Source organism: Perognathus longimembris, chromosome 7, assembly GCF_023159225.1.
Source record: "Perognathus longimembris pacificus isolate PPM17 chromosome 7, ASM2315922v1, whole genome shotgun sequence".
Lineage (NCBI taxonomy): Eukaryota > Metazoa > Chordata > Mammalia > Rodentia > Heteromyidae > Perognathus > Perognathus longimembris.
This window is the reverse complement of record NC_063167.1, coordinates 17,274,388-17,301,713: the sequence shown is the minus strand read 5'-3', so window position 1 is coordinate 17,301,713 and position 27,326 is coordinate 17,274,388. Positions and strand designations below refer to the sequence as shown.

General features: G+C 51.3%; 2 protein-coding genes across 2 annotated transcripts; both read right to left on the bottom strand.

Moving 5' to 3' along the window:
• Nucleotides 1-1,304: 1,304 nt before the first annotated feature.
• Nucleotides 1,305-7,860, bottom strand: Xkr8 (XK related 8). The gene is made up of 3 exons (XM_048350631.1): nucleotides 7,514-7,860; nucleotides 4,137-4,333; nucleotides 1,305-2,560 (listed from the first exon to the last, which is right to left on the bottom strand). The coding sequence occupies exons 1-3, from the start codon at nucleotides 7,804-7,806 to the stop codon at nucleotides 1,851-1,853; spliced, it is 1,200 nt and encodes a 399-aa protein (XP_048206588.1). The 5' UTR covers nucleotides 7,807-7,860; the 3' UTR covers nucleotides 1,305-1,850.
• A 560-nt stretch (nucleotides 7,861-8,420) lies between these two features.
• Smpdl3b (sphingomyelin phosphodiesterase acid like 3B) lies at nucleotides 8,421-24,773 on the bottom strand. The gene is made up of 8 exons (XM_048350630.1): nucleotides 24,618-24,773; nucleotides 21,375-21,588; nucleotides 17,795-17,892; nucleotides 14,743-14,886; nucleotides 12,482-12,654; nucleotides 11,184-11,364; nucleotides 10,968-11,101; nucleotides 8,421-9,002 (listed from the first exon to the last, which is right to left on the bottom strand). Exons 1-8 carry the CDS (start codon nucleotides 24,676-24,678, stop codon nucleotides 8,649-8,651), a joined length of 1,359 nt encoding a protein of 452 aa, XP_048206587.1. The 5' UTR covers nucleotides 24,679-24,773; the 3' UTR covers nucleotides 8,421-8,648.
• Nucleotides 24,774-27,326: the final 2,553 nt, after the last annotated feature.

Genomic DNA, 27,326 nt, shown 5'->3' with positions numbered 1-27,326 from the left:
CACTCTACCACTTGAGCCACGGCACCATACATACATGGTGCTGAGGAATCGAACCCAGGGCTTCATGTATGCGAGGCAAGCAGTCTACCACTAGGCCATATTCCCGTCCCAAGATGGCAGTGATCTCGGGTTGTACATGTGTGTTGTGTGTGTTTAAATGTATTTAAAAGAATACTGGGACTGGAAATGTGGTTTAGTGGTAGAATGCATGCCTAGCATGCGTGAAGCCCTGGGTTCGATTCCTCATACACAGAAAAAGCCAGAAATGGCACTGTGGCTCAAGTTGGTAGAGTGCTAGCCTGGAGCCCAGAGAGGCTCAGGGACAGAGCCCAGGCAGAGTTCAAGCCCCAGGACTGGCAAAAAAAAAAAAAAAAAAAAAAAAAAAAAAAAAAAAAAAAAGCTCTGAATGAGGTATTTTATGAGAAGATAGAGATTTTTGTTTTGCTTTTCAATGATATTGGGATTTGAATTCTAGGCTGTATGTTTCCTCAGCTGGTGCTCTACTACTTAAGCCAAACCCCCAGCATTTTTTGCCTTATTTTTTCACATGAGGTCTTCCATTTTTGTCTAGAGGAGTGACTGATCTCAGACCACAATCCTCCTACTCATTTCCTACGTAACCGAGATTATAGGCACAAAACCTCACAGCCATCTTATTTGTTAAAAGATGCGATCTCATTAACCTTTTGACCAAGCTGTCCTTCACTCATGATCCAATCCCTGCCTCCAGTGGTTGGGATTACAGGCATGAGCCGCTTCACCTGGCCAAGACAAGGATTGTTTTAATGGCCTTTTCTGTTAACATTGAGTTGCTGGTGTTAGCACTTAAGTCTATAATACATTAAATGTGTTATTTATCCTGTTCATTTTATCACCACTAAATAAGTAACAGAACTGAGTATCCTCAGTTGTGGGCCCCATGCCTGGTAGCAGGAACCTTCTTTCCTTTTCCTGTCTGTGTTTCTCCAAACCACATACCTCCCAGGCCAGCAAAAGGTTCCACAGCGCCATCCCGGGAGTCACAGCCCATAAGCCCCTGGCCACCGGGCCTGCCAGAGCTCGTAGCGGAGGCCTTCCTCCACCTGGTCCCAAGGATGCCATGGCCGCTGACAGGAGAGCTGGGGTCCACCCAGGTCTGGGTGCTCAGTGAGCAACCCCATGCCAGCTCGGTAGCTCCAACAGCTGGCAAGACAAGGTTAGAAGTGGCACCAGGCCTCTTCTCTCCCAGGTGCCCTGGCCAGTTGTAAAGAACTAAACATCCTTGCTCCTTTCCAGGAGGTGATGCTCAGTGACGCACTTGAGCCTGGAAGGTTCCACAGGGTTTTAATAACAACCCAATAACACTGTTGAAAGCACCATGTGGCCTCACCTGCTACACACAGGCACACACGCTGTCACATACACTGAGGTAGAGATACACTGGCTAGAAAGAAAAATACTGGACGGGCTCTGCACAGCCCAGATCACACAGGTCCACAGGGCACTTAGGGGTGGCCCCAGAGAACAGGGACAAAGGCTGACCTGGACACTGGTTGGGGCCACCCACAGCAGGGCACCCACGGCCTCCTGCCTTTGAGTTGCCACCCAGGAATGGTAGAGGCAGGAAGAGAATGGCACTGGGCAGCAGCTGGTCCCAAAGTGAGAATGACGTTCCGGGTACAGAAGCTCTCCAGGAGCATTTGCTGAATGAAGGGGGTACCAAAGGGAAGAATTCTGGGGAACACAGCCTGGGATCCAGGAACCAAGGTAGGGGAACAGCCCTGCCACCACTGGGTGAGGAGAAAATCCTCCCAGTGTCTTGTCCACGACTGGCCCAGGCTGAGCCTCGGGTGGCTGTGTCCCCCGTGACCTCAAAGGGCCCCATTCACATCTTCCTTCTCTGGCACAGCAGCCTCTGTCCTGGCCTTGGGGAAAAAGTTCCGAGCCATCTGACTTGCACGCCTGTTCTGGGGCAGCAGGCCATGTTCGGGAGGGAGAAGACCCCGGGCCCCATCCACCCCATCGGGCTCCCAGTGACAGCTGGGGTGTAGCCAGCGGTAGTAGATGAGGCGCAAGGCCACGCCCAGAAGGAAGCAGGCCCCTCCCACGGGCAGCCATAGCTGCAGGGGGCCCAATCCAGGCAACCAGGCACTCTGAGCTGCCCAGGTGGCCGCCAGCAGGACGCTGTCACTCAGGAGGAAGGCCAGGTGGATGGTGGCCCGGCCCCGGGTGTGGCCCTCAGATACATTGAACCAGGAGAAATAGAGGATGGTGGCCACGGTGGCCCGGTACAGCCACTCAGAGCTGGGGCCTGGCATAAAGTCTGTGCCCTGGAGCCAGACCCACAGCAGCAGCACCAGCCACAGGCCCAGGAAGTGCAGGGCCACATAGTAGGGGAAGAGGGCAGAGAACAGGGCCACGGCCAGGACTCGGGGCCACAGCAGCAGCAGGTTCCACACGAAGTAGACGGCAGAGGAGGCCAGGCCCAGACGGGGCTTGGAGGGAAGGCAGGTGCGCAGGGACCGGTGGTAGTCCAGCAGTGCCCAGGAGATGCCCACAAAGGACGTGCAAATGCCAACCCCTGCAAGAAGAGAACAGAGGTGAGTCCTGTGGGCGGGGCGGGCTGGCACTCCCGGGGGCTCACGGGACCCTCTGGAGCTCTTCTCATTGGTTGAAGGGAATGTGAAGGGAAAGAACATTCAGGAAGTTCACATAACCAAATACATCAGGGATTCAAACCTGAAGAATGTTGAAGCCACATGCCAGTTGTTCACACCTGTAATCCTAGCTACTCGGCAGGCTGAGATCTGAGGATCATGGTTTGAAGCCACCCCAGACGGAAAAATCCATGTGACTCATCTCCAATTAACCAGCAAAAAAAGTGGAAGTGCAGGCATGGCTCAAGTGGTAGAGCACCAGCCTTGGGCAAAAAAAAAAACAAGTGAGAGTTCAAGGCCCTGAATTCAAGCCCTAGCACCAACACAAAAGCTGAAGAAGGAGCTGGGCACCAGTGGCTCATGCCTGTAATCCTAGCTGTTCAGGAGGCTGAGATCTGAAGGTACTGGTTCAAAACCAGCCCAGACTTTACCTCCAATTAACAACCAAACAACCAGAAGTAGTGCTGTGGCTCAAAGTGGTAGAGCACAAGCCTTGAGCAAAAAAGCTCAGGACAGTGCTCAGGCCCTGAGTTCAAGTCTCATGACCTATAAAAAAAAAGTTGGAGAAGGGCTGAGGATTGGACTCAAGTGATAGAGCACCTGCCAAGTCCTGAGCAAAAACCCCTGCAATACCAAAATGAAAACACTGAGGTCTCCCCTGGACCAGTGCAGTGTAACAAATTGCTACCCTCAGAACAAAAAAGCAAGCACCCGGTAGCCCCACCTTCCTACAGCTCAGCTCCATGTGAGGGACACTCCCAGCTTGGGTCCCACTGAGGGAGGGCAGGGCGGAGGCCGGGGCATGGACAGCAGAGCGCTTGAGGCCAACAAGGCTGGTCATAGCAAAGGTCGCCTGAACCCTGAATCAGGAGGGAGGTGGAGCTCTGCTTGGCCTCTAGAAGTCAAGTTGCTTAACTCCCCGGAGCTGAGACTCCTCGCCAAAACCTCTCATGGTTTATGAGGGCCGGCAGCCACTGCGTCTGCCCCTCCCTGTGAGCACACTTACCGCCATCAGGCAGGGTGGGAACTCTTAGGCCCGCCGTGTCCCCAGCACATCAACAAGCAAAGAAAAGGTGTTCAATAAAACCTAAGCATCGGGCTGGGGATATGGCCTAGTGGCAAGAGTGTTTGCCTCTTATACATGAGGCCCTGGGTTCGATTCCCCAGCACCACATATACAGAAAATGGCCAGAAGTGGTGCTGTGGCTCAAGTGGCAGAGTGCTAGCCTTGAGCAAAAAAGAAGCCAGGGACAGTGCTCAGGCCCTGAGTTTAAGCCCCAGGACTGACCAAAAAAACCTAAGCATTTCAAGTGGGTACTGGTGTAAAAGAGAAGGGACAGAGTTCAAGTCCCAGGATCACACACGTTGGCAGGAAGCAGCAGAACCAGGAGGATACGTACACACGTACGTACACACACACACACACACACACACACACACACACACACACACACACACGATGTTGGTAGGATGCAGCAGAGCCAGGACGGATGCACTCACATTGGTAGTACTCGGCTCGGCCACTCTGCAGCACAATGGCCAGCACCAGCGTGAGCTGCGGGGTGGACTCCAGGAAGGTCTCGAAGAGGCGCAGCATGCTGATGTCCAGGGAGAGGAAGTCGGAGTAGGCGAGGTCGAACTCGGAGGGCACCTCCTGCCGCCATGCCATCAGCCCCTGCCGCAGCCCCTGCAAGCACCTGGGCAGCACACACACAGCCCAGGGTCCGTCTGGTGGTGTGGTGCAAACCAGCTCCCAGCCCTTGACCCACACTGCTATGGGGCTCCTGTCCACTCATTTTACACTTGGGAAACAGGCGCTGGAAGCAAGCGGGGGGCTGAGGACTGTCCTGCAGTAGTTCCTATTTTAACCTGTCTGAGAGTTTCCTGCGAGGCCATGGGCAGAGAAAGCCATGGAGCCTGTGAAATCAGGCAAGCGAGGGTCAGACTGTGCTTGGAGAAGAGCAGGCCAGCCATGGACAGGAGGAACTGAAGCAGGGGCTCCACTTAGGAGGCTGCTGAAGCCAGCACAGCGACCCACATCCATTAGCCTAGCTGCTTGGGAGGTTGAAATCAGGATGACTGCAGTTCCAGTCACAAAGTTCATGAGACTACGAGCTGAAAAGCTGGGGTGCGCCTCCCATCCCCAGAGGGAAACATAAATCAGAGGACCTCAGTCCAGGCTCACCCCAACAAAACCAAGCAAGACCCTATCTCAAAGAGAACTGTGGCCTAGTGGTAGAGTGCTTGCCTAGCATGCATGAAGCCCTGGGTTTGATTTCCTCAGCACCACATGAAGAGAAAAAGCCAGAAGTGGTGCTGTGGCTCAAGTAGTAGAGCACTAGCCTTGAGCACAGAGAGGCTAAGGAACAGAGCCCAGGCCTGAGTTCAAGCCCCAGGACGAGCAAAAACAAAACAATAGAGCTAAGAAAGACAGAGAGAGAGAAGCATGGCTCAGGGATAGAGTGCCTCTGTAGCAAGCATGAAGCCCTGAGTTCAAATCCTAGCACTGCCAAAGCAAAGCGGGTACAGGAACAGCCCTGGAAGCAAGCATGAGAACCTGCCCCAGAAAGGTAGGGTGGAGACTGTACAGAGAGGGGAGCCAGAGGTGGAGCAGGCAGGCATGGGGGAGGGGCTCCAGGTGGTAGTGGAGGCACCACGTCCCCTGCCTCCAAGAAGTGATGTCTCTTGGCTCTTAGGAGGAGAGCCAGGTCACTCAATCATTCATCACTGTCACTTCCCTATTAGGGACAGCCCTGATAATGGAGAGTCCCGTTGAGACTCCCTTGACCAAGCTTCTTCCTCCCATTCCCTAGTGTCCCAACAAGGACCAGCTGAAGGCAAAAGCAGAGACTTTTGTTTTTCCAACCCAAGGCCCAGCGGAAACAGAAGGGAAGACACAAGCCCCACACAGGCCTGTCCAAGACTCTTAACAACTGTTCCCCTCACACCTATATGGGTTTTAGTGATGTCTACACAGTGCTTCAAGCAAATGGCAACATTAAAACTCCTCTTCCCACTGCTAGAGACTCTACAGAGCCTTGTTGATGCCAGATCTGGAAAGTTTGAACAAATGAGTTCCAGCCAGGTGCTGGTAGCTACATCTCAGGTGGCTAAGATTTGAAGACCCAGGTTCAAAGCCAGCCTGGGCAGGAAAATCCAAAACACTGTTCCCTCCATTTACCCAGCAAAAAGCCAGAAGTGGAAGTGTAACTCAAGTGGTACAGCAAGAGCCTTGAGGTAAACCAAACAAGAACACAGGGCCCCTGAGTTCAAGCCCCAGTACTGGCTTGTGGGTGTGCGTGTACACACACACAAGGGAGGTTCCATACCAGGCGCCAGTGGTTTATAGCTGTAATCCTAGCTGTAATTCTAGCTACTCAGGAGGCTGAGATTTGAGGACTGAAGTTTGAAGCCAGCCCAGGCAGAAAAGTCCGTAAGACTCTTTTTTTTTTTTTTTTTTTTTTGGCCAGTCCTGGGGCTTGGACTCAGGGCCTGAGCACTGTCCCTGGCTACTTTTTGCTCAAGGCTAGCACTCTGCCACTTGAGCCACAGCGCCACTTCTGGCCATTTTCTGTATATGTGGTGCTGGGGAATGGAACCCAGGACCTCATGTATATGAGGCAGGCACTCTTGCCACTAGGCCATATCCCCAGCCCCAATCCATAAGACTCTTATCTCCAATCAGCCACCAAAAAGCTGGAAGTGAAGTGAAAGCTGTGGTTCAAATGGCAGATTGCTAGCCCTGAACACAAGAGCTCAGGGACAGCCCAGGCCCTAAGTTCAAGCCCCATGACTGGCATACAAAACAATAATAACAATAACAGTAGTAGTAAAAGGAAAAAAGAGGAGGAGTTCCATAACAGATTCTAGCTCAAGCCATCCCATACCAACCCAGTCCACAGAACTATGGCCCTTGCTTTCTGTTCCCTCTTCCCTATGGGGCTACCAGTTCTGACAGGAGCACTGTCAGACTCTCTCTGTCCATCCTCTTGCTGTCTGGGGACAGGAATCAGTGGTGTAGTGAGAAGAACACAACTGCGAAAGGAAGAGCACTGTCCTGGGGGTCATGCCCTGAAAGCCCAGGTAATCAAAAAGTGGTCTGACACTTGCTGAATATTGTGCTGGGCAATTTACAGTCACTTCCTTAAGCTTCACAAATAGAAGTCCACACTATTACCACCCTTCCTGGAGCCCTGAGGAAGCCGAGACCTGGAAGGCTCAGTGGCTTCCCCAAGGCCCTGCCCAGGACCAAAAGCTCAGTCCTCCTCCGCCAGCACCACCAGCACCGCCAGCACCACCAGCACCGTGTGAGGACACTTCCTCACTGTCCCTCACCTCTCCACATGACTTCTTGATGACTTCTTGAACTAGGGCCTGGCTGCTATCCCTCAGCTTTTTTGTTCAAGACTGGCACTCGACCACACGAACCACAGCTTCATTTGCAGCTTTTCTGCTGGCTAATTGGAAATCAAGGTCTCGTGGACTTTCCTGCCCAGCCTGGCTTGGAAAGGTGATTCTCAGATCTCAGTCCTCTGAGATGTTAGGATTACAGGCCTACAGGTGCCTAGCGCTAGGAATGTTTTCACACTAGGGGAAAACAAGGCTGGGACAACTGTAGGAAGATCACAAATGGCAAAGGTAGGGTTGGATCCCAGAGAAGTCTCACACCACAGCCCTTAAGCTCCTCTTTCTTCTCTGGGCCTCAGTTTCTTCCCCAGTGCCCGAAGACGGAGCTGGAGCGGCTGGGATTCTCTTGGGGCAAAGGGCTGGAGACAAGCCAAGAGGTGAGATGCCCCAGGGCTAGGCAGCCAGCCCTTGGCCTCCGCGCCTGCCAGGTGTCAGGTGCCTCCTCGGTCCCCGGGCTCCCCTTCCCTCACCTGTACAGATAGCCGAGCTGGAGGAGGTGCAGCAGCGCCAGGCAGCGGCCGGGGGGCTGCGGGCCGTGCAGGCCGACGGGGTCTGCACGCAGCCAGAGCCAGCTGAAGAGTTGCAGGGCGCCCGAGGCCAGGCCGAGCAGCGCCAGCACCAGCGCCGCCCACAGGTAGCGGCCGCTCCGCGCGTACTGACCCGCGGCCCACAGGTCGGCGCCCAGATCCAGCAGGAAGGCGGCAGTGCCCAGCACGCCCAGCACCAGGTCCCGCAGGAGAGCGGCCCGGGGGGACCAGGGCATGGTCCGTCTGGTCCTCCGCGAGGCCCCGACCAGCCCCTCGGTGCCTCAGGCCCGCCCTCGAGCCCCGGGCCGCCCGGGCGGGAAGGGGGCGGCAACAGCCTGGCAGGGGCGGGGCAGGAAGGGGGCGGGAGCAGCTGGGAGGGGCGGGGCAGGAAAGGGGCAGGAAGGGGGCGGGAGCAGAGCCCGGGAGGGGCGGGGCAGGAAGTGGGCGGGAGCAGAGCCCGGGAGGGGCGGGGCCAGAAGTGGGCGGGGCGAGAACCGCCTGAGCAGGGCGGGAAGTGCAAGAGCCGGACTTGCCTGCCCCGCCGGCAGGGTAGGAGCGAGGTCCCCGGCCCTCTATTCTAGCGAGTAGGTCCTTGTCCCCGGCATCTGGCCCTGCCACCTGCCCCTGGGAGCTCCTGATCCAGCCAACGGCGCCTCGAGCGCTCGCAGGCTTCCACAAGCCTAGTTTTACTCCCAAGCCCCCAGAGGCCCCAGATGAGAATGGCCTGAAGGTCAGAGCCTAGGGCCTAGGGCCAGATCTCTACAGGGAGCCCCCTGGACCAAAGGAGACCCCGGCTAACACCCAGAGCACCCGCAGGTAGAGCTGAAGGCGCATACAAGATGTGGGGGAGGAAGGACGTTTTGTAATGGGAAATGAATTCCTTTGGACACTATTTACATATTAAAAGGAGTAATGCAGAAAGCAAGAAGTGCCCTAGGCATTGTGGGTAAAACATGAGACTTGAGGTTGGGATGTCATGGCCTGCACCATCTGTCACATCCCAGCTTTGGGTAGTTAAGACCAGCTTTCAGTAGGTTGACCCGGCCTCATTTTACCAAGAGAAAGATGACGCCCAAGGTCATTGCCAGAGCAGTACATGCAGGACCACCAGCACTGCCAGCCCTGGTGTAAGGGCAGCGCCTGAAGCATGCAGGCAGGTTGTGTAGGCGTGGAAGGCCACCTGTTGCATTGCACACACGTGCTCCGTGCGGCAGTCCCCCTCGCAGGGCCCAGTGTCATAGCTGACGGAGTTGTAGACATAGTAGCGCTGTAGCATGTCCTGGTCACTGGCGATTCGGCTCAGCACCTTCTGCATGGAGCGAGTACTGCCATCTGGTACCTGGTAGGCCTCTGTCAGCCGGTACTCAAGCTCCCAACGTGGGGTCTGCTGTGTGTTAGCCAGGCTCAAGTTCATAAAGTAGGTCACCATATCCTAGAGCAAACACAGGAGGCCAGCCAGAAGTTAGCTGTTGTCCCACCTTCGGTTCCACACCAAATCCTGTACCTTCATCTGTCTCAAATTTGAACTCAGGACCTCACATTTGCCAGGCAGAGACTCTGCCACTTGAGCTAGGTTCCCCCACCACCACAGGGTCAAAGCCAGCCTAAGTGGAAAACTCTGAAATTCCATTGCCAAACTCACCAGCAAATTGAAGGATTGGAGATATTGCTCAAGTGGTAGAGTGCTAGTCATGAACAAGAAAGCCAAATAAGAGCAAGAGCACAGCCATAGTATCCTCCTTCATCCTGTCTTCCTGTGACACCCCACTTCCCACACCAATGCACCAGCAAACCCTGGCTACTCTGCCTCTGAAACGCCTCCAGGACCAAACACTTTTCACCACCGCTCTGGTCTGAACTACCATCACCGAAAGCTGGTTTACTGCCAAACTGCACTTGTCACTCTGTCCTTGGCCATAGCAGCATAGCAGATAATGGTGATATTATAAAACTGTGTCAGAATATTTCTTGCTTCTGTCCCAAACCCTCCAAAGCTAGAGTCCTCCCCCATAGCCCCGCGATCTGACCTTGTCCTGCCCATTCCCCTTGGTGCTTTCCATGTGGTCACCCAGCCACAGAGCTATCTTGCACTTCCCTTCACTTTCCCCAGATACTCATCAGGCTAGCTCAGAACCAAATGTCTCCTTCCCCCTCTGGGACTGTCTCTTTCCAACATAGCATACACCCCACTTTGCTTTTTCTCCTTAACGCCTCTCTGTTCCACATTTGGTTTTGCTTATTTGTTGCCTCTCCTGTAAGAATAGAAGGTCCAGGAAAGCACTATTTTGTCCACTTATGTAATTCCTGAGCTTAGAACAGAGCCTGGCCCATTGTGATGCTTTACTAAATGAAGAAAGTGTGTGTGTGAGTGTGTGTGTGTGTGTGTGTGTGTGTGTGTATGTGTGTGTGCTGGTCCTGGGGCTTGAACTCAGGGCCTGAATGCTGTCCCTTAGTTTTTCTGCTCAAGGCTGGGGTGTTCTGCTACTTGAACCACTGCTTCACTTCAGGCTTATTGATGGTTAATTGGAGATAAGAGTCTCATGGACTTTCCTGCCTGGGTTGACTTTGAACTGCAATCCTCAAGTCTCAGCCTCTTGGGTAGCTAAGATGACAGACATGAGCCACCAGTGCTTGGCTTGAAGAAATACTATTTCTTGGGCTGGGAATGTGGCTTAGTGGTAAAGTGCTTGCCTTGCATACATGAAGCTCTGGGCTTGACTTCTCAGTACCACATAAACAGAAAAAGTCAGAAGTAGCACTGTGACTCAAGTGATAGAGTGCTAGCCTTGAGCAAAAGAAACTTAGGGACAGTGCTTAGGCCCTGAGTTCAAGCCCCAGGACTGGCAAAAAGGAAGGAAAAAGAGAAAGAAAGAAAGAAAGAAAGAGAGAGAGAGAGAGAGAAGGAAGGAAGAAGAAGAAAAGAAAAATAGTATTTCTCTGTAATTTTGACAACCACAGCACATCCTAAGAGTTAAGCGATGTGAGCTGGGGGCTTGAGTCTAGCCTGTGAATACAAAGAACTGGATAAGAAGTGTAAGGTTAGACTCTAAGGGTCCTTAAATTGTGATCCAGGGAGATGCAACTTTACCTGAGGGCACAGAGAAGGCACTGAAGGTTTGAGCACAGGAGAGGCAAGATGAAGGCAGGGCTGTATAAAGACCAGGCCCTGTGAAGTCTGTAGCAGATGGGCCACAGCAGGGCAGGTGGACACCAATGTGGCAATGATGCGGCACAAAATTTGGGGGAAGAACTGCCCGGTGTGGTGACAGGTGGCTCTGAGCCTGAGCAAGGTGGAAGTAACTTGGCCTGGCTCAGTCACCGCTGAGAGTTAAGGAAGGGGGTGACACCTTTAGCTCCTTCCCTTCTCCTCTGGCCCCAGGGAACCCAGGCTCCTGACCTGTACGTTCAGTGTGTCTCGGTCATACTCGAACACCCGGATGCCTGGATTGTTGGCCCCATTGACAACTCCAGGTAACGTGGTTTTCCATGGAGTGACCCCAGGTGTGAGGAACATGGCGCTGACGGGAGCCCCTTTAGGGAGAAAAAGCAGCAGGGCTCAGGGAGGCTGGGCATGGGAGGCCAGCAGGTGCCACGTGCCCTCTGGGTTTCATACCTGCATCATCATAGAACATCCGAAAGCTGTCAGTGTGGTGGTGCCCAAAGAACTGGCCAGCTATGACATGGTGGTGCCTGCGGACCACCTGCAGGTACACTGCATTGAAGTCTTCCCGGAACCAGGCCTTATTCCGAGTCTTCTCAAAGAACCCTGGAGGCACGTGGCCTATAATGTACACCTGACAAGAAAAGGGGCAGAGGAGCCGAGCTCAGGTGTGCCCTCTCCACGCCCTCCTCTCTGAGCCTGGCCATGCTCCTTCCAAAGGCTCCAATCACCTCCCTCCAAGCCCAGCTCTAACAGCACCTCCTCCATGAAGCCTTCCTGATGCTGTTCTTGCATGGAGGTGGGGCCTGAGCTGTGGTCATGAAGTCATGCCTTACATTCCCTGAGTCACTTGGCTAGCAGTACTTGGGCACTGGGCCACTACTGCAGAAGGCAGAACAGGTCAAGGATAAAAGCATGAGCTAACCTGGGCACTGGTGGCTCATGTCTGTAATCCCAAGGAGCCAAAAGTGGAGCTGTGGCTCAACTAGTAGGAGGCTAACTTTGAACAAAAAGGCTAAGGAACATCACCCATTCCCTGAGTTCAAGCCCCAGTACTAGCACAAGGACACACACACAAACACACACACACACAAGATCCCTATGATCTGGAGTTCTGGAACCCACTGCTAATGAGGACCTTGAAGCCCACAAGAAGCAGTGATGGGCTGGAGTCAAGCCATAATCTGTTAATAAGATGAGCCACCTCTCTACTTCCCTACTCTTTTATTTTATTTTTCCAGTTGTGGGGCTTGAATTCAGGGCCTGAGCACTGTTCCTGAGCTTTTTTACTCAAGGCTTACACTCTAGTACTTTGAGCCACAGAACCACTTGCAGTTTTTCTGGTAGTTAATTAGAGATCAGAGTCTCTTTCCTGCCTCATCTGGCTTTGAACCATGATCCTCAGATCTCAGCCTCCTGAGTAGCTAGGATTACAGGCATGAGCCACTGGCGTCCAGATTTTATTTTTATTTTTTATTTTTTTGTGGTTAATTGGAGATAGGAGTCTCACAGACTTTCCTGCCCCAGCTGGCTTCCGGAGTGGCTAGGATTGCAGGCTAGAGCCACTGGTGCCTGGCTTTCATAGGGCTCTTGTAAGGGCAGAAGCCACTCCTCCTGCTCCCAGTGCTCCTGGGGGGGGGGGGGGCGGGTGAAGAACCCTGGAGGATGTGAGTGGGTAAAGGGGAGGATGTATTTGAGTCTTGTCCTCAAAGTAGCCCCGGAGGGGAGGGGGAAGAAGCAGGCGTCCTCACCAGCTCCCCAGCTCGGGATGCATTGCTCAGCACCTCTTCCAGCCACTGGAACTGCTGGCCTGGGTCAGCCATGCCTGCCGTCTGTTGGTTGTTGCTATAGTACAGATTGGTGTTGAGAACCACCACTCGCCCTGCCCTGCTGGGACCCGGCAGCTTCTCCGAATAGAAGGCACCTGCGATGGCACAACCAGAGAGGGCCTGAAGGTGGCCTTTGTACCGGCCACCTCACTCTCCAACCTTACACACACATACACACACACACACACACACACACACACACACACCATTCTTCATCCCCTTCCTTCCCACAGAAAGGCTGCCAGGCTGCCTGGGTTCCAGTCTTGGCTCTATTATGTCTTAGCTGTGCCCCTTGGGAAAGTGGCTTCACTACTCCATGCTGTTTCCTCAACTGTATAATGGGAATAAGAATGGAATGTGGGGCTGGGAATGTGGCTTAGCGGTAGAGTGCTTGCCTAGCATGCATGAAGCCCTGGGTTCAATTCCTCAGCACCACATATACAGAAGAAGCTGGAAGAGGTGCTGTGGCTCAAGTGGCAGAGTGCTAGCCTTGAGCAAAAAGAAGCCAGCGGGGCTGGGGATATAGCCTAGTGGCAAGAGTGCCTGCCTCGGATACACGAGGCCCTAGGTTCGATTCCCCAGCACCACATATACAGAAAACGGCCAGAAGCGGCGCTGTGGCTCAAGTGGCAGAGTGCTAGCCTTGAGTGGGAAGAAGCCAGGGACAGTGCTCAGGCCCTGAGTCCAAGGCCCAGGACTGGCCAAAAAAAAAAAAAAAAGAAGCCAGGGACGGTGCTCAGGCTCTGAGTTCAAGGCCCAGGACTGGCAAAAAAAAAAAAAAAAAAAAAGAATGGAATGTGTTTATGCATCCAGACCCCACTGTAAACTCTCCTCCATGCAGAAACTGGCCCAGGGACTGACCTATTTGGGCCATAGCTGGGGTCTGGGCAGAGAAGAGAGCCAAGTCAGGTATGCCTTGGGCTGGCTGTGCCTCTGGACTAGTGGGTTGTTGATTTTAATTTATTTTGTCATTATTATTATTAGTCCTAGGGCTTGAGCCCTGGACCTGGTCACTGTCCCTGAGCTTTTGGGATCAAGGCTAGTGTTCTACCATTTAAGCCACAGTTCCACCTCTGGCTTTTTTTTTTTTTATATAGTTAACTGGAGATAAGAGTCTCACAGACTTTTCTACCTAGGCTGGCTTTGAACTGTAATTATCAGACCTCAGACTACTGAGTAACTAGGATCAAGCCTGAGTCAAGTCTTCAGCACCCAGCTTGGACTAGTAGTTCTTATTTGACAAGGTCAAATTTGTGTGTGTGTGTGTGTGTGTGTGTGTGTGTGTGTGTGTGTGTGTACTTTGTGCCAAGCCTGAGGCTAGACCTCTGGGCCTAGTTGTGGTCTCTGAGCTTTTTTCCCCCCTCAGGGTTAGTGCTCTACTACTTGAGCCACAGTTCTACTTCTGGCTTTTCTGATGCTTAATGGGAAATAAAAGAGTCTCATAGGCTTCCATGCCCAGGCTGGCATCAAACCACAATCCTGAGACCTCAGCCTCCTGAGTAGCTAGGCATGCGCATGAGCCACTGGGGTCCGGCTGGCTGGAATGTATTTGTTTTTGTTGTCCCAATAGAAGATGATGCTAAGCCTCCAGCAACACACAGGGACTCCTAGAAGAAAACAGTAACCACACTGGATGGTTCAGTAGCCGTGAAACTGGAGATAGCTTGAGACCAAGGTCGCTGCTTCTCCCCAGGACTGCTGCAGTCTGCTACCATGCTGAGGACAGGGCCTGGCACGCAGCAACTGCTCAGTAAACATTGTTTTAGGAAGCTCATGTCTGTAATCCTAGCTACTCAGAAGGCTGAGTTCTGAGGATCATGGTTCAAAGCCTACCCACACTGAAAAGTCTGTTACACTCTTACTTCCCAATAACCAGCATAAAAGTTAGAAGTAGTGGTGTGGCTCAATTGGTAGAGCACCACCCTGGCACAACTTTATACACTTACTGGTTTATATTCATTAATAATGCTCATGGTAGTGAACATAGGCCTGAGAGTCTATCTTGGGTTCTGTTCTCGAGCCTGCCTTTGCCAAGTGGTAGGACCTAGGCCAAGTGACTTTGGATCTTCAAGCCTCAGTCTTCTAGTCTGTGAACTAGGAATAAATATCTGTACTGATTTTAAGCAGGTGTGAGGATTAGATCAAACTCTGACACATAGTATGTGCTCCCATGTCGGTGATACCTTCTTTGAAGAGAGCGATGGATTCATTACTAAGCCACGGTCGCCACAGTTCTGCTACTTGATTGTAGATATTGTTGCTCCCTGCTGGGAACTGGTTTTTAGGGTGAAAGTCGTGATTTCCCAAGGCAGCATAGACTTTAGTGTCTGAGAAGAAAAGAAGAAATATTCAGAAACTATTCCAAAGCACTTGGTGGTTTCACATTCCCGGTGGGGAAGTGCGATTAACTCAGAGGAGGGAAACGCAAGGTGACGTGCAAAACCACAGCTGATGCTGTCTGGCTGGCTGAGCTTTGCCGGGGGAGGAAGAACAGTGAGTTAGTTGCCTGGTCTGGTCGCTAACCCCTTTCCTAGCAAGAAATTTTCTGGTCCGAGAGGAGGCCTCAGCTTGTGATCAGACTTGGGGTTCGTTGGCGTTTCCAGCCTCTTGGTAATTCAGGGTCCTCTGCTCTTGTCACTTACAGACCCATCTTCTGGGGCTGAGGGAGGGGGGTGCTTCTGGTTGACTCTGGAGTTTTATTCACTCATATTTCCAGCAAATATTTTCTACTGAACACCTACTGTGTGCCAGTGTGCAGGGCTTAGACCAGGCTCCCAGGCCCAGTTCCAGGGGTCTGGCACTGTACTAGGTTGACAGGTATTGAGTAACCAGAGGTGAGGACTATCACAAGAAAGGAAGGGCCATTTCCTATGGAGTGTGGGTGTCAGGAGAGGCCTCCCTGAGGAAGTAGCCTGGGTCTGAGACCACAAAGTATAGGGGAGCCCAGACTCATTGCCTCTTTGTGAATTGCTTCATTCTTGCTTTCATTTTAGGCTCTGTGTTTGGCAAGTAGTAAGTGCTCAATAAATAATTAACAATAAAAATATTTTGCCAAAAAAAGAAGACAAGAATAAGAAAAAAAAAAAAAAAAAGAGCCAAGGACTGGTGGCTCGTGTCTATAATCCTAGCTACTCAGGAGGCTGAGATCTAGAGGATCATGATTTGAAGCCAGCCAGGGCAGCAAAGTCCATGAGACTCTCCAGAATAACCATCAGAAAAGCATGGCTGAGCCGGGTGCTGGTAGCTCACCTGTAATCCTAGCTACTCAGCTGAGATCTGAGAATTGCGGTCAGTTCAAAGCTAGCCTAGGCAGGAAAGTCCATGAGATTCTTAACTCCAATTAACCATCAAAAAGCCAGGAGTGGAGTTGTGACTCAAAGTGGTAGAGCACTAGCCTTGAGAAAAAGAACTCAGGGACAACATCCAGGCCCTGAGTTCAAGCAACGAAAAAAGCATGGCTGGAGGCATGCATCAAGTGGAAGAGTACTAGTGAAGCAAGCACGCCAAGCAAGCACTAGGCTGTGAGGTTACAGCCTGGTATGCAGAGGAGGGGAGGGGAGGAGAGGGGAGGAGTTAAGAGGGGTACATCCCAGGGAGCAACTGAACCCCTATGGGAGGCTGGAGCCTGGAGTCCAGTTCCCAGCTGGGGAGTCCCCCTAACAAGCCCTCTGTCTTGTATAAACTACAAGATCTGGGGACTTTGCAAGCTACTTAAGTGGGAAAGCCCTGGATATTCTGTGTTGCTACATTTTGTCTTAGCAGTGCATAAAACAATGATGCATCTTACAGCCAATGGCATCTTAGCCATTGGGGAAATCTTGGCTATTGGGAACTAAATGTGTCAATGTGTTGCAGACTACACAGCCTTATCATTCACATTTATGTGTACAGTCATAGTGACTAAAGCATTTTCTTACCCACCATGTCACTTTAATTCCAGAGGCCCTGAGTGGAACAGAGGAAAGAAGCTCCAAGCTGGATCTGGGTTTGAATCCCTCCCTAGGAAGTGATTGGCTGGGAGCAGCAATTCCTCATCTATCCTTTGCCAGTGATAAGGGCAGGTGGGAGGCCCAGTGCCCTCTGCTGGTGGAAGAAGGAATGAGACTATCTGGGTGGGGCAAGCTGGACGGAGTTAGTACAGCCTGAAGCCTGGGGGAATCCTGTGTTTTTTTTGTTGTTGTTGTTTGTTTTTGCCAGTCCTGGGGCTCAGACTCAGGGCCTGAGCACTGTCCCTGGCTTCTTTTTTGCTCAAGGCTAGCACTCTACATCTTGAGCCACAGTGCCACCTCTGGCTTTTTCTGTGTATGTGGTACTGAGGAATCGAACCTAAGGGCTTCATGTATATGAGGCAAACACTCTTGCCACTAGGCCATATTCCCAGCCCAACTATGGTCTTTTAACAGAGCAAGTGTACTAGAGCTGCAGGAGGGGTGTAGGGGCCAGTTGGGAGCTCTCTCAGGTCCCCAACTGGCATCTCCCATCTTATGTTTGGCCTGGCCCATGGCTCATAGTTGAAATCTTAGCTGCTCGGGAAGCTGATATCTGAGAACTGCAGTTCAAAGCCAGCCAGGGCAGGAAAGTCCAGGACACTCTAATTAGTCACAAAAAAGCAGGAAGTGGAGCTATGGCCCAAGTGGCAAAATACCAGCCTTGCGCATAAAAGCTTGGGGACAGTGCCATGCTCTGAGTTCAAGCCCCAGGACCTGCACATACATACAGAAAACATGATCAGATGGACACATACCCTCTTCTCCATGTTGACTCCCATAGAACAGCTCTCTCCTGGGCCATGCCCGAATGCCAGGCTCTGAAGGCCTTGGATGCACCAAGAAACAGTGCCTCAGCTGGAAGATAGCATCTCCCAGAGGCCCTGGCAGTCAGGATGGTTTGAGGACGGTTCATGCTAAGTCCAGTGCTACACCTAAATGCAGGGGTTTGTGTACACCCCTTTTGCAACCGTCCAGGATGCCCGGGTGTAACTGCAGGCACTGTGGGAAAGGTGGTAAACAGGGAGGCACAGAAGACGTTGAAACAGCATTGCCTCTGATGGAAGTCAGTGCGTCCATCAGGCCTGTGAGCTGTCGTGGCCCCCACGGGGTTATCAAGAAGGTAAAGGAACCAGCTATGCCACACCTGGGGCCTAGGCAGCAGCCATCCTTGTCACTGGATGGAGTGTGGACTCCAGTCTCCCGCTGATCCAGACTTGCATGGGATCAGGAGCAGGCGCAGACTTACCCGGAAACACCTCCCTGATGAGAGTGGTCAGAAGCCCCACAATCCTCAGCACTGCCTCCTCTCCCAGACTCTCGTTGGGCACATGAGGTGTGTCATCCCTGAAAAACACCACCACGCCCATTGGGCTGGGAAATGCAGGAAGGGGCAGCTCCACAGCTCTGGAGACCTGGGCCTCCCAAGTTCACGTGTGTGGGAATGGAGAGATTGGGATGGAGTCGGACCAGAAAGAGTTCAAACCCAGCCTCTGCCATCTATCTGCCTACTGTGTTCCTTTACTGAGTATCTATAGACTCATCTGTAAAACAGGAACTAATATATACCTACTACCAGAGAATTTGTTAAACTTCATATAAAGGAGAAAAAATGTATATGTGGATATATAATGTAGTGATGGCAAGCATTAATATTGTTTTTCTTCTTTCAGGCAGTAGTAGGTTTTGATTTAGTGCCTAACACTTAGGCAGGCATTCTGTCCCTTGAGCCAAACCAAATCATCCTGATTTTTGGCTGGGCACTTGGGGCTCATGCCTGTAATCCTAGCAACTCAGGAGGCTGAAATTTGAGAATTGCAGTTCAAAGCCATCCCAGGCAGGGAAAGTCTATGAAACTCTTGTCTCCAATTAGCCAGCAAAAAGCCAGAAGGGTTAGAATTTTAACCTTGAGCTTTTGAGCAAAAAGCTTAAGGATACCTGTGCCCTGAGTCCAAGGCCCAGAACTGGCATGTTCACACACACACACACACACACACACACACACACACACACACACTACTGATTTCCTCAAAGCTCCGATGGCATAACATTTTTTTCCTTGATGGTATTGTGAATTAAACTCAAAGGCATATGCTTGCTAGACATGGACTCTATCACTTGATCCAGGCCACCAGCCCTGTGTGTGCGAGTGTGTGTGTGTCTTTGTTTTTTTTGTTTTTGTGCCAGTCCTGGGCCTTAGACTCAGGGGCTGAGCACTGTCCTTGACTTCTTTTTGCTCAAGGCTAGCACTCTGCCACTTGAGCCACAGTGCCATTTCTGGCCATTTTCTATATATGTGGTGCTGAGGAATCGAACCCAGGGCTTCATGTATACAAGGCAAGCACTCTTGCCACTAGGCCATATTCCCAGCCCCAGTGTGTGTGTGTGTGTGTGTGTGTGTGTGTGTGTGTGTGTGTGTGTGTGTGTGTCTTTATATGTGTATACTAGTGATGAGGCTTCATCAGGCCTTCCCTTCTCACTAGGCTTTTATGCTTAAGGCTAGCACTCAAGCACTTGAGCCATGGCTCCACTGTTAGCTTTTTGGTGGTTAACTGGAGATGAGAGTCTCATGGACTTTTCTGCCAGGGCTGGTTTCAAACTGCAATTCTCAGATCTCAGCCACCTGAATAGCTACAATTATAGATGTGAGCCACTGGCATTTGGCTTTAATTTTTTTCTTTGTTGGTCATGGGGCTTTCCTGAGCACTTTTGCTCAAGGCTAGCATTCTACCCCTTTGAACCACAGCACCACACCCTGTTTTCTGGTAGTTCACTGGAGATAAGAGTCTCTTGGGGCTGGGAATATGGCCTAGTGGTAAAGTGCTCACCTCATATACATGAAGCCCTGGGTTCGATTCCCCAGCACCACATATATAGAAAAAAGCCAGAAGTGGTGCTGTGGCTCAAGAGGTAGAGTGCTAGCCTTGAGCAAAAAGAAGCCAGGGACAGTGCTCAGGCCCTGAGTCAATGCCCCAGGACTGGCAACAAAAACAAAACAAATAAATAAAAGAGTCTCTTGGACTTTCCTGCCAGGGCTGGCTTCCAACTGTGATTCTCAGATCTCAGCCTCCTGAGTAACTAGGGTTACCAACAGCTGATGTGCCTTTAACTTTATTTTTAACCTGGTAAAATGTGTGTGTGTGTGTGTGTGTGTGTGCACGCGCACACACGTGTTCTGGCTCTTGTCCTTGAGCTTCTTTTGCTCTGCCACTTGAGCCACAGCTCCACTTTAAGCTTCTTTAATGGAGATAAGCTAATTATTTAGTTCCTGGTTTTGAAGGCCAGAAGTTGAAGGCACACGGTGTGATTTCCGGTGAGGGCTGCCCTTGGCTGAAGCACATTATGACAGGAGTGTGCATGGATCTCTCTAGTGTTATTATTATTTAGAAAAGGAAGCTCCAGTCTCATCTGCAAGCCCAGGGAGCTCAGCCAGTGCTGTCTGGGGCCCTTGTAGAATCAAAGGCTTCAGAATCATCACATTTCTTAAGTCGCCAGTCTTCCCCTCCCCTTGCCCACCCTCGGAGTGTCATTCCAGGTTGCTCCCATGGACCAGGTCTGAGCACCTTCCAGTCCCCCTCACCAGCTCCCTTGGTTCACAGCTTCCTGCAGGAAGTCCTCTCCATCCCGCTGCACAAGTAAGATTCTCTGACCCAATGGCCAATGGCCTGTCTCTATTGCTTCCCCTCCCCACTCAAGTTGGTCATGGAGCTTGAACTCAGGGCTTGAGTGCTATCTCTGAGCTTTTTTCCACTCAAGGCTAGCACTTTGAGCCACAGTACCACTTCCAGTTTTCTGGTGGTTAATTGGAGATAAGAGTCTCGCGGACTTTCCTGAGTGGGCTGGCTTTGACCTGTCATTCTCAGATATCAGACTCCTGAGTAGCTAGGATTACAGGTGTGAGCCACCAGTGCCCAGCTGTATTGCCTCCTCCTCCTCCTCCTCCTCCTCCTCCTCCTCCTCCTCCTCCTCCTCCTCCTCCTCCTCCTCCCTCCTCCTCCTCCTCCTCCTCCTCCTCCTCCTTCTCCTCCTCCTCCTCCTCCTCCTCCTTCCTCCTCCTCCTCCTCCTCCTCCTCCCCCTCCCCCTCCTCCTCCTCCTCCTCCGGCTTGAACTCAGGGCCTGGGTACTGTCCCTGAGCTTTTGCTCACAGCTAGCACTCTACCACTTGAACCACAGCCTCACTTTTTCTGTTTATGTGGTACTGAGGAATCGAACCCAGGGCTTCATGCATGCTAGGTAATCACTTTACCACTAAGCCACATTCCCAGCTCTCTATTGCCTTCTTGAAGGCAAGTCTGCACTTCTGCCTCCTCTACCCCAGTGGCAGCACGTGACAGGCGGCCTGCCAAGTGAGGGAGGAAGGCAAGTACCTGGGAAAGCTGAAGCCCCCAGCATCCTTGGAGAAGCAGAAACTGAGTCTCTGAGGCCAGGCAGACATAGCAGCACCAAGCAATGAGTATTCTTTAGAGCCACTGTGCAGCCCAGGAGTGGCCAGCAGCTGGCCAGAAGAGCAATGATTGCACGCTGGACCCTGTTCCTTCTAGTTCCTTCTTCCCTGCCTTCCTGGGGACCTCTGAGACTTGGCAAGTGGCTCAGAGTCCATCCCCACCTGTGCAGCTCAGAGGCCTCTGCTCATTCACATCCCCCGCCTCCCGGCCACAGTGCTGGCCTTGGCTGCTACAGCCGGGAGACACAGGGGCAGGGGCAGCCTGAGGACTCTCCAGGGATGCCTACATCTGGGACATAGTGGTGATGGGAGAGTGAGGAGACACGTGGGTGACAGCTTGGTGGGTCACCGGGGACGGGGACTTTCGATAATGGCTATTCCTACCCCGTCCAGAGAATGAAGTCTGGCTTTGGCTCGATCTCCTTCATGGCATAGATGGAAGAGTTGATGAGGATCCAGGGAGAATCGCAGAGATAGTCACCCCAGGGGCCTGCATTGAGCACGGGCTGGGAGCCTGCGGACGGGCACACCTGGAGGGGATCTTTAGTCACTGTGTAGTTGGGGTCAAGGTGTAGGTCAGAGATGTGCCAGAACTTCCCTGTAGGGAAAAGAAGCTCTGTCAGTGCTGGTCCCCTCGGCCTGGATGAGGGCTGGCTCTGAAGGCTCCTGGGCTGGGAATGAGTCATTGTCCAGAGGAACCAAGTTCAAGGAGGCTGCACAGCTTGCCTTTGCCCAGGAGGGCATGGAGCAGAGCAGAGCAGAGCACAGGTGCACTCTGTCCTGATCTGTGACCTTTGGCTACCTCTTCCCACTGCAGCAGGAGGCATCGGGCTGCAGGAGTCTCAGGACTCCTTGAGCCTTGTTACTGGTTTCAGACAAAGGCAAGAGACTGTCTTTAGAGCCATATATGAGTTGTGTGAACTACGTCGCTCCCTGAGCCCTTTACTAAAGCCAGACTGTAGCATACACTAGTGAAATATAAGCAAATCTCATCTCAAGGCTGGGTGCTGTGTCTCACATCTGCAATTCAAACTGCTTGTGGGGGGCTGGGAATATAGTCTAGTGGTAAAGTGCTCGTCTCATATACATGAAGCCCTGGGTTCGATTCCTCAGCATCACCTGTATAGAAAAAGCCAGAAGTGGCGCTGTGGCTCAAGTGGTCGAGTGCTAGCCTTGAGCAAAAATAGAAGCCAGGGACAGTGCTCAGGCCCTGAGTCCAAGCCCCAGGACAGGCAAAAAACAAAACAAAACAAAACCCAACAAACTACTTGTGGAAGGGGAAGGTGTAAAATTGGGAGGATTAGCTGAGTGCCAGTGGCTCAGGCTATTCAGGCTATTCCTAACTATTCAGGAGGCTGAGATCTGAGGATCCCGGTGCAAAGCCAGCCTGGGCAGGAAAGTCCAATAAACTACTCCAAAAAAGCTGGAAATGGCACTGTAGCCCAGGTAGTAGAGTACTCGCCTTGAGCAAAAGAAGCTCAGGGACAGCACCCAGGCCCAGAGTTCAAGCCCCAGGACTGGCAAAAAAAAAAAAAAAAAAAGGTGGGGAGAATTATGGTTAGATGCCAATGGCTAAAGTTAGTGAAATTCCACTCCAAAAACAGTTTAGTGGCTCACACCTATTATCACGGCTACACTAGAAGCATAAGAAGAAGGCTCACAGTCCCAGGCTGGCCCAGATAAAAAGTATAAGACCTTGGGGTGAGGAATATGGCCTAGTGGTAAAGTGCTCACCTCATATTCATGAAGCCCTGGGTTTGATTCCTCAGCACCACGTATATAGAAAAAGCCCGAAGTGGTGCTGTTGCTAGCCTTGAGCAAAAAGAAGCCAAGGATAGTGCTCAGGCCCTGAGTTCAAGCCCCAGGACTGGAAAAAACAAAACAAAACAACAAGAAAAAAAGTATAAGACTCTAACTGAGGGCTGGGGATATGGCCTAGTGGCAAGAGAGCTTGCCTCATATACATGAGGCCCTGGGTTCAATTCCCCAGCACCACATATACAGAAAACGGCCAGAAGTGGCACTGTGGCTCAAGTGGCAGAGTGCTAGTCTTGAGCAAAAGGAAGCCAGGGACAGTGCTCAGGCCATGAGTCCAAGGCTCAGGACTGGCCCAAAAAAAAAAAAAAAAAAAAAAGACTAACTGAAAAACAACAACAAAAACAGACTACAACAGAAAGCGCTGAAGTATATAGCTTGAGCCACTGAGTTCAAGTGCAAGGCACTGAGTTCAAGCCCCAGTACCACCAAAATTAAATCAGACTTTGGACCATGGTTGGGAGGCTGAGGCAGGAGGATCAAACACTCAAGGCCATCCTAGACTGGGCTGTAGAGAAAGATCCAGCATAGCAAGGCTAGCCTGGGAAGACTTGGGATCTGAAAACGTGCAGGGGCTGTGGGAACGCTTTGTAAATCTACCTCAGGTTTAAAAGTATCAGTGTGTGAACATTCCAGCAAGTTTGGAAGGAGAGAGAGAAAAGTTAACCCCTATAAACCCCACCATTCCAAGGAGACATGGGGCTTACAGCAGCTGAGCACAGCCTTTGTCCTGTGACAGCCCCGCTGGGCGGTCTCATGGTCCTCATCTGTAAAATGGGCATCATGACCACAGGATCTGCTTTACAGGGACTACCAAGTCAAATGAAGCCAGGCTGGTAGTGCCTGCCGCTAGTCTCAGCAACTCAGGAAGCTCTGGCAGAAGAACATTTGAGTCCAGGAATTCAAGGCCAGCCTGGACAACACAGGAGACCCTATATCTAAAAATTAAAATTACTTTTCTGTGTGTGTGTGTGTGTGTGTGTGTGTGTGTGTGTGTGTGTGTGTGTTAGAATTTGAGCTTGAATTTAGGGTCTCACATTCTGGCTTGCTTTTCTGCTCAAGGCTGGTGCTCTACCATTTGAGCCACACCTCCACTTTCAGTTTTTTCTTGGTGGGGGTGGGGTGAGATGGGGGTGTTTGTGCTAGTCCTCGGGCTTAAATTCAGCGTCTGGGTGCTACCCCTTAGTTTTTTCACTCAAGGCTAGCATTCTGTCATTTGAGCCACAGCCCCATTTCTGGCATGTTGGTGGTTAAATGGAAATAAGAATCTCTCAGGTCTGTCTTCTTGGGCTGGCTTTGAACTGTGATCCTCAGATTTCAGCCTCCTGAGTAGCCAGGATGACTGGTGTGAGCCACTGGCATCTGGCAGTAAGCATTATATTATAAACACAATATGGTTGGACAGCCAGGGCTCCTGTCTTGCCTCACTACAAAACTATTTCCCTGATGTTCTGTTTTCCTATACACAATGAGAGATGATAAATGCTGGCAGTGTCTGGCACATTCTAAGTGTTCTTTTTATTGCTTCTCATCCCTAGTACATGCTAGGCAAGTGCTTTGTCTCTGAGCTACATCCCAGCCCGGCTACAGCTTTCTTGTTAGCTGTGTTTCATTATTCATTGTTCAAATGTTATTTTGATTAATAAATACCATGACAACCCTGGCCCAGAGTGGTCCCTGCTTACAGTCTCTGAAAGGCTCAAGAAGCCAGGCTAAGCTGTCCCCTCTGTCTCAATGGCTTGTGCCAGCTCCAACTCCACCCTGAGTTCATAGGACAAAACAAAGACACCTCCGGTTTTCCTGGGGCCCTACCTGTTTCAGCCGTGGTGACTCCCCAGTGGGCCAGGAACATCAGCCATGGAAACAGCCTCATCCTTGGGCTGGGCTCTGAGCAGCCACGGGCCCCCCCAGAGGTGTTTATCACAGACCTCCCCCCAGCCGTGGCCGGCCACGTGTCTGAGAACTTCCCCTCTGTTCCGAGTGCTCCAGGTTATCCAGGGCCTCTGGCTTTTCTTGCTTTTCCTCTTTTGCCCAGCAGGGTGTGAGCTGGGCCAGGCGCAGACTGTGTGACAGTCAGCACTGGAGGAGATCTTTGCCCTCTTTTCAGTGGAAGCCACACTTGTCTTGCCTAATACTGTGGGTTAGAAAAATAAGACATCTCTTTTCTTTTTCTTCTTCTTTTCTCTCTGTCTCTGTCTCTTTCTCTCCCTAGCGCTCTCTCTCTCTCTCTCTCTCTCTCTCTCTCTCTCTCTCTCTCTCTCTCTTTCTCTTTCTTTCTTTTTCTTCTTGTGTGTGATGGTCCTAGGCTTGAACTCAGAGCCTGGGCGCTGTCCTTGAGGTTCTTTTGCTCCAGGCTAGCACTCTACCATGTGAGCCACAGCACCACTTCCGGCTTTTTCTGTATATGTGGTGCTGAGGAATCTAACCCAGGTCTTCGTGCGTGCTAGGCAAGCACTCTACTGCTAAACCACATTCCCAGCCCCTAGTTATTTCTTTTAAATCAAGTCTTGCAGTATTGGAAGTCCAGGTGGGCCTGAACCAGGAATCCCCTGTCCACACCCCCCACAGATCTGGGATGAGGACTCCTTAACCCAGTTTATGGATTGAGATGGAATCTCACTTTTCCCCAGGCCTCTTGATATATACCTCTGGAATTACAGGCATGCATGATTATGCTTGGCCGAAAGTCTAATCCTTCAGAGATATTATGGGCAAAAGACCCAACCTCTGTAATTTGCTTCAAAATAATGGAGTAGAACTGGAGGCCATCGCGTGTAACTAGCAACTATGAACCCCAGGGAACTCACTTAACTTCAGCCTCTGAGTAGCAAATACCCACAGTTCTATCAAACCAACAACTCTGAATGAAGTAACTGGGCTTGGCCATAATCTTAGCTATTTAGGAGGCTGAGATCTGAGGATTGCTGTTCCAAGCCAGCCCAAGCAGGAAAATCTGTGACTCTTATTTCAAATTAACCACCAAAAAGTGGAAAGTTTAGCTGTGCCTCAAGTGTTAGAGTGCCAGCCAGCCTTGAATGACAAAGATAAGGAACATTGACCAGGCCCTCAGATCAAGCCCAGAATCAGCACCAAGAGAGAAAAAAAAAAATTAAGCTGGCACCAGTGGCTTATGCCTGTAATCCTAGCTACACAGGAGGCTGCTGTGGCTCAAGTGGGAGAGTGATAGCCTTGAGCAACAAAGCTCAGGGACAATGCCCAAGCCTGGAGTTCAAGCCCCAGGATAGGCACCAAAAAAGAAAGGAAAGAAGGGAGGGAGGGAGAAGGGAGGAAAGGAGGGAGAAAAGAGAGGAAAGGAGGGAAAAAGGGAAGAAAGGGAGGGAAAGGAGGAAAGGGGGGAAAGGAGGAAAAGGGGAGGGAGGGATGGAAGAAGTAAAAAAAGAATTTCCTCTCTTTATAAGGCTGACAATAAAAATCTTATGTCATGCCTGATGTCCTTTATCCATTGTGTGTGTCAGTATTGGTCAAGGACACAAAGCTGCCAGTTTCCCCACATCCTTATCAACATTTGTTGCCTTTGTGGGATTTCTTTGTGGAGGTGCTGCGGATTGAATCTAGGATGTCACAAGTGCAAGGAAAGTCTCATACCAGTAAGCCGAGTCACCATCCCAGCCAAATTGGTTTTGTTTGTTTTTATTAATTTATTTTTATTTTTGCTGGTCCTCAGAGCTTGGATGCTGTCCCTGAGCCTCTTTATGCTCAAGGCTAGCGCTCTACCACTTGAGCCACAGCACCACTACCAACTCTTTTGAGTAGTTTATTGGAGATGACTCTCAAAGAGCTGGGAATATGGCCTTAGTGGCAAGAGTGCTTGCCTCCTATACATGAAGCCCTAGGTTCGATTCCTCACTACCACATACATAGAAAAAGCCAGAAGTGGGCACTGTGGCTCAAGTTGGCAGAGTGCTAGCCTCGAGCAAAAAGAAGCCAGGGACAGTGCTCAGAACCTGAGTTCAAGGTTCAGAACTGGCAAAAAAAAAAAGATACAGTTAAAAAAAGGGGGGGGGCTGGGGATATGGCCTAGTGGCAAGAGTGCTTGCCTCGTATACATGAGGCCCTGGGTTCAAGTCCCCAGCACCACATATACAGAAAATGGCCAGAAGTGGCGCTGTGGCTCAAGTGGCAGAGTGCTAGCCTTGAGCAAAAAGAAGCCAGGGACAGTGCTCAGGCCCTGAGTCCAAGTCCCAGGACTGGCCAAAAAATAAAAAAATAAAAAAAGGAGTCTCAAAAACTTTCCTGGTCAGGCTGTCTTCGAACAGTGATTCTAAGATCTCAGCCTTTTTGTTTTGCTTTGTCAGTCCTGGGGCTTCAACTCTGGGCCTGGGCACTGTCCCTGAACTCTTCAGCCCTCAAGGCTAGTGCTCTACCACTTGAGCCACAGCTCCACTTCTGGTTTTCTGAGTGGTATTTTTAGAGACAAGGGTCTCATGGACATTTCTGCACAGGCTGGCTTTGAACCTTGATCCTCAGATCTCAGCCTCCTGAGTAGCTAGGATTGTAGGC